The 4,861-nt window shown below is 30.5% G+C and overlaps 1 protein-coding gene across 1 annotated transcript; it reads left to right on the plus strand.

Annotated features, from left to right (window-relative positions):
* The first annotated feature begins 454 nt into the window (after positions 1 to 454).
* LOC112592650 lies at positions 455 to 1,710 on the plus strand. Its single transcript, XM_025336802.1, has 5 exons — positions 455 to 621; positions 694 to 832; positions 916 to 1,194; positions 1,279 to 1,575; positions 1,705 to 1,710. The coding sequence occupies exons 1-5, from the start codon at positions 455 to 457 to the stop codon at positions 1,708 to 1,710; spliced, it is 888 nt and encodes a 295-aa protein (XP_025192587.1).
* The last annotated feature ends 3,151 nt before the right edge of the window (positions 1,711 to 4,861 follow it).

Below are 4,861 nucleotides of genomic sequence, written 5' to 3' on the forward strand. Positions count from 1 at the left end.
AAAAATAGCGTCAAATCGAAAAAAACAATTGAAATATTAAATAGTAAAACAGTCCAACATTATTCTAATTATTTAATCAACTCACACAAAGAAATTAATATACAGTTAATAAATAATTACAAATATACAATGCCGAGTCACTTTTTTAAAAAACTTCCAAATATTCCATGTCCAAAAAATGTCAACATCAACAACAGCCTTAATTTTATACAAAACATACAGTCCCTTGACTCAATAATAACCAACGCGATGCTATATAACAACCTACGGCAAAATGTTGAGGAGTAAGTAAAATAGTATACCATAACTTAGTAATGAGTAATACCATCTTAATATTTCAATTTTCAGTGTCCAAATATGTGAAGAAAATAAAATGATAAAATGTCTATCCGATCAAAAAATGTATTTAATAAAATTATATATTGTCTTGAAAAATACAAGTAGATTCCAGGATATGACATTAGGTATTATTGACAAGAACGGCAGGAAAATTGTAAATTTTTTACAATTTGTCAATGCCAATAATATTTATTCAATGGACAAATTTTTTATACAATTTGTGGATGAATTGAATTCCTGGTGGCTGCACAACATAATTGATATGGAATATGAACCAAAACGGTAAACATTTATTCCAACATCATTTACCTAATTAAAATAAATAATGTAAAATATTAATTTTAAAATAAATAGAATCCATTCATCAACAACCATATTGCAAAATATAATTATTGATGATATGTCTGTAATGGAATTTTATGTACCAACCAACATGCAATTAAATAATATTTTGATTTTGGCTTGTTTGATGACCATCGAGACAAAGCTTATAGTATGCATGACAAAAAATATTTAAAATTTATTACATATAATTGTTTGAAATTTATTAATGGCATTTCATTTTTTTTTTTATAGTTATCAAACATTTATGATCATGTACGAATTATTATGTGTGTTATAAAATATAATTTTATAGACAAACATTTGTTAAAAAAAGTTTTAAATGATTTGGTCTTGGATGAATATTTATACACAGAAAAATATAACACAGCTACAATATACAAACTGAATACAATAAAAATTATAAATACAATTAATACTCACAAACACGGAAATAAATTAATCAATAAAATTCTATACATCGATCGCAATTCATACCTAAGGACAGCCATATTTTACAATGTAAGTTTATTTGTTTCATTCAAATACTTCTAATAATTCAGAACTTCAAATTCATTGTATATTTGTTTCAGCTACCAAGTAATTTTAACTATGAAGAAAAAAAAACGACAATTGGATGTGAATACAAAGACAAAAATATTTCAATCCATTCAACAAAAATACTTTTTTATTAAAAATTTCATTGATCACATTCTTAAAACTCATTTCCCAAACGTTTCCTACGACAAAATTAAAGAAAATTACATAACTGAGGTACAGAATTATCAAAACAATTTAAAGAGTTTGCTCCAATTATTGCCCAAAAAATCTATTGATTCTTCATTGACCGTGACCGAAATTCTTCAAATGATACAAAACCAGCAAGCAATTACATACAGACCTCCTACAACTCCAGTAATAATAAATACATTTTCAGAATCAAAATTAAAATTTTACTCGGATAATTCAGAATTAATGACATTTATAAATTTATATTATCCGAAAGGTAATAAAAATTAAAAAATTAAATTTTAATTATTTTAGCTTTGATAAGAGGACTCTAATATTAAATAAATTTACAACTCATGTCATATATCTCGTGTCATATATTATGTTATTATTTAAAAATAAACTATTGTTATTACTTTTATCGGTAGTTGAATATGCTTTTAATAAAATTATTGAAGAACTAAATTTTAACAACATAATTAAATAAATATAATTGATAATTAATTAAAATATATTATTTTTCAGATAGTGAAATCCTTTTTTTTTCGTTAGAACTTAATATAAATATTATTAGTGTAAATTAATAATTTAAAACTAATTAGTAAATTAGTGTCTTCAACTAGTCACGTCATGGTCAATTTGTGCATACAGGAAATTATGTTTAATGTTCCTGAAACATAAAATGTTAATAAATCAATAAGTTATTTTTTTGGCTGTCTCAATAAGTTATTTAGGATTTTTATGATAACATACATATTTTCTTCTATGCCTGTGCAATTGGTTAGGAGCACCAAAACATTCCCCGCATGGGCACTTGTAGGGGTATTTATAATCGTGCATAATGTTCATGTGGTAACCCAAATTTCGTTTATCCTTAAATGTTATTGGGCATTCAGTACATTTGATTCTGACACACTTTTCATGTTTATATTTAATATGAGTTTTCAGGTTGTGTTTTAGGTGAAATGGTTGACCACATGCTTTGCAATCGTGACTTATGCCACCAAAGTGTGTCAGAAAATGTCGTATTAAATTATCTCTAAGTTTGAATGTCTTAGGGCAATAGTTGCAATTGTGTAACCCAACTACATCGTGGGAAGCCATGTGATTTGCATACCAAGACTTGTACTTGAACAATTTATTGCATTTGTCGCATTGGAACGAGTCATCTGGAACTATATAAAAATCCTAATGATGCTTCCATAAAAAATAAATAGAGTTAGCATTGTTATTACCATCATTGGTAGTTGCATAGCTGGAATCACTACTATCTTCATCAGCATTGATACTTCTATCATCATCATCATCATAAGAAATGTCAGAATCAGCCAATTCCATCCTAGTGGTTGGATGTTTCACTTGCTGCTCCTGCAGTGCGTGTTCGAGTGGGGGATCCGTATTTACTACTGTAATAAAAATATATTATATAAATAAATATTTCCTCTACAATGACATGAATGATGTTAACAAAAAGCTTAGTTAAGAACGATTCTACAAGTTAAATATTGAAATAAACTTGGCCATCATGTGGTTAATATATATTCACCTGTTTTTTTTTTGAGAAGAATCCACTTGCATTGATTTCACAGGTTCTGCACATACATTCACAATTTTTGTAACCAAAAAAATTTTGTCCGTAAAACACTGTAATCTCCACGGTTGGGCATATGGATGCTACTGTTACTACACACGATAATGTTTTACTTCTACTATGCCACCTTACATTTGGCTTACAATCATGGTTAATGAAGGCAATAGGCCCAAGGAATATATAATTCTTATCATTGACGCTTGATGTTACCGTAGAAAAGTCATGGACTCCGGGCACAAGAAAGTGATCGCTAACAGGAAACAGCTGCCCGCACAGTTCGAACAATACTATGTTCTTCGGTATATATTTTGTAGCAACTACCTTAGCACCTAATTTAAGCACATTATAAATTACAATGATACAAAAAAAAATATCAGCACCAATTATTACCATTTACTTCGTCGAAGCGATTATGTGGTAATATCGTATATGGAATATCTTTTGAAAAAAAATTGTTATAAATATCATGTTGTTTTTTTATTATTGCCAATTCACAATCTTTGAAGTGGAACTGTGGTGTACGGTTTCGGTGTGTCTTTATACCTAATTGTGGGTCCACAATGGTATTTAAACACGCGTCATCGGCGATAGATAAGACTGCAGCACGTCGATCCTAAAATTACAATAATTACAATAACGATTATTTTAGTATAAACAAACACACCTACTTACAGACTTAAGTGGCCATTCTGCAGAATCCATGGTCGATTCCACGTGCACAATGTTCAACAGTCTTTAAGTAAAAATCGAAGGAATATGAATTGAGTACCTCATCCGCTGTCTGCCTAAGCATAATATAACATAAAAGAAGTTTCTTAATTCGATTATCTGATTAGTGTTGTTATCACTTTTGTCGATCGTTATCACTATTTTTATCACGATTACCGCAGAAAGTCCGAATACCTTGCATCATGCGGCAACCGTACAATAAACCATATAAACGTCAAATCAGTGTATAACTATACGCGGATACCTCTATACTATGAGATAATGGTAATAACGTTTTGTAACTTTGGCGATACACTTTCTTAACACGTTGACTGCCATGCGGCCGCCGGCGTCCGTAAAAAAATAATTAGGTACCTATTGATAATTTTTAGACCGCCGGCTGCCGTAAATTAATTTGGATTTATATTATTATTAATTTGTTATTTGTTAATTAGTCTGTTATTTAATTATAAAATGTATTGTATTGTATTGTATTGTTAATTAAATCCATCGCAATTGTTACCCTCCTAACTAAAAAAATCTATTAAAATGTTGTTGAAGTCGCGTTTCGTATGTTTTAATTTTTAGTCGATGGCCTGGTTTATTCGGTCTTACAATGAGAGGACAGTATTTACCATTAGGAAATTGTGTACGGAATTTTAAAATAGAATTTGGCGGATATATGTATTCGTAATTCTTGAACCTTCCCTCTGGAAACATGATGTATATATCGTTTCCACAGATTTTGGATATGATTCCAGCGAGATATGGTTCACCACCAGTTAAAACATTTACTGGCTCTCCGAAAACAAATCTATACTGGTCATTTTGTGAACCTCCGACATCACAACTATTTTCGTTCGCCTGTTGTTGGTCTTCATTAAATTGTTCTTCAGATGCGACACAACAAGTGTTTTGGTCCACCGGTGCTTCATTTAGTAATCCTTGTAGATATTGCGTATTGGTACAAGCCGCCATAACCTCGTTTTGCGTACTGGGACCAGCCCCCATATCCTCGTTTTGCGTACTGGGGCCAGCCCCCATATCCTCGTTTTGCGTACTTGGACCAGCCGCCATATCCTCGTTTTGAGATTTATGTTTTCTTCGATTTCGAGTGGGTGATGGTAACATACCATATTCGGGTTCTGCATGTCTACGTTTAGTTGTATAAGT

This window comes from Melanaphis sacchari, unplaced genomic scaffold (assembly GCF_002803265.2).
Source record: "Melanaphis sacchari strain LSU unplaced genomic scaffold, SCAv2.0 Contig1838_pilon_pilon, whole genome shotgun sequence".
Classification (NCBI taxonomy): Eukaryota; Metazoa; Arthropoda; class Insecta; order Hemiptera; family Aphididae; genus Melanaphis; species Melanaphis sacchari.

Bases quoted from the DNA above. Each gene is read 5' to 3' on its own strand.
- LOC112592650 (XM_025336802.1), top strand. From the start codon at position 455: ATGACATTAGGTATTATTGACAAGAACGGCAGGAAAATTGTAAATTTT. The intron at 622-693 runs GTAAACATTTAT...TAAAATAAATAG, and splicing joins ATGGAATATGAACCAAAACG to AATCCATTCATCAACAACCA. The intron at 833-915 runs GTATGCATGACA...TTTTTTTTATAG, and splicing joins CCATCGAGACAAAGCTTATA to TTATCAAACATTTATGATCA.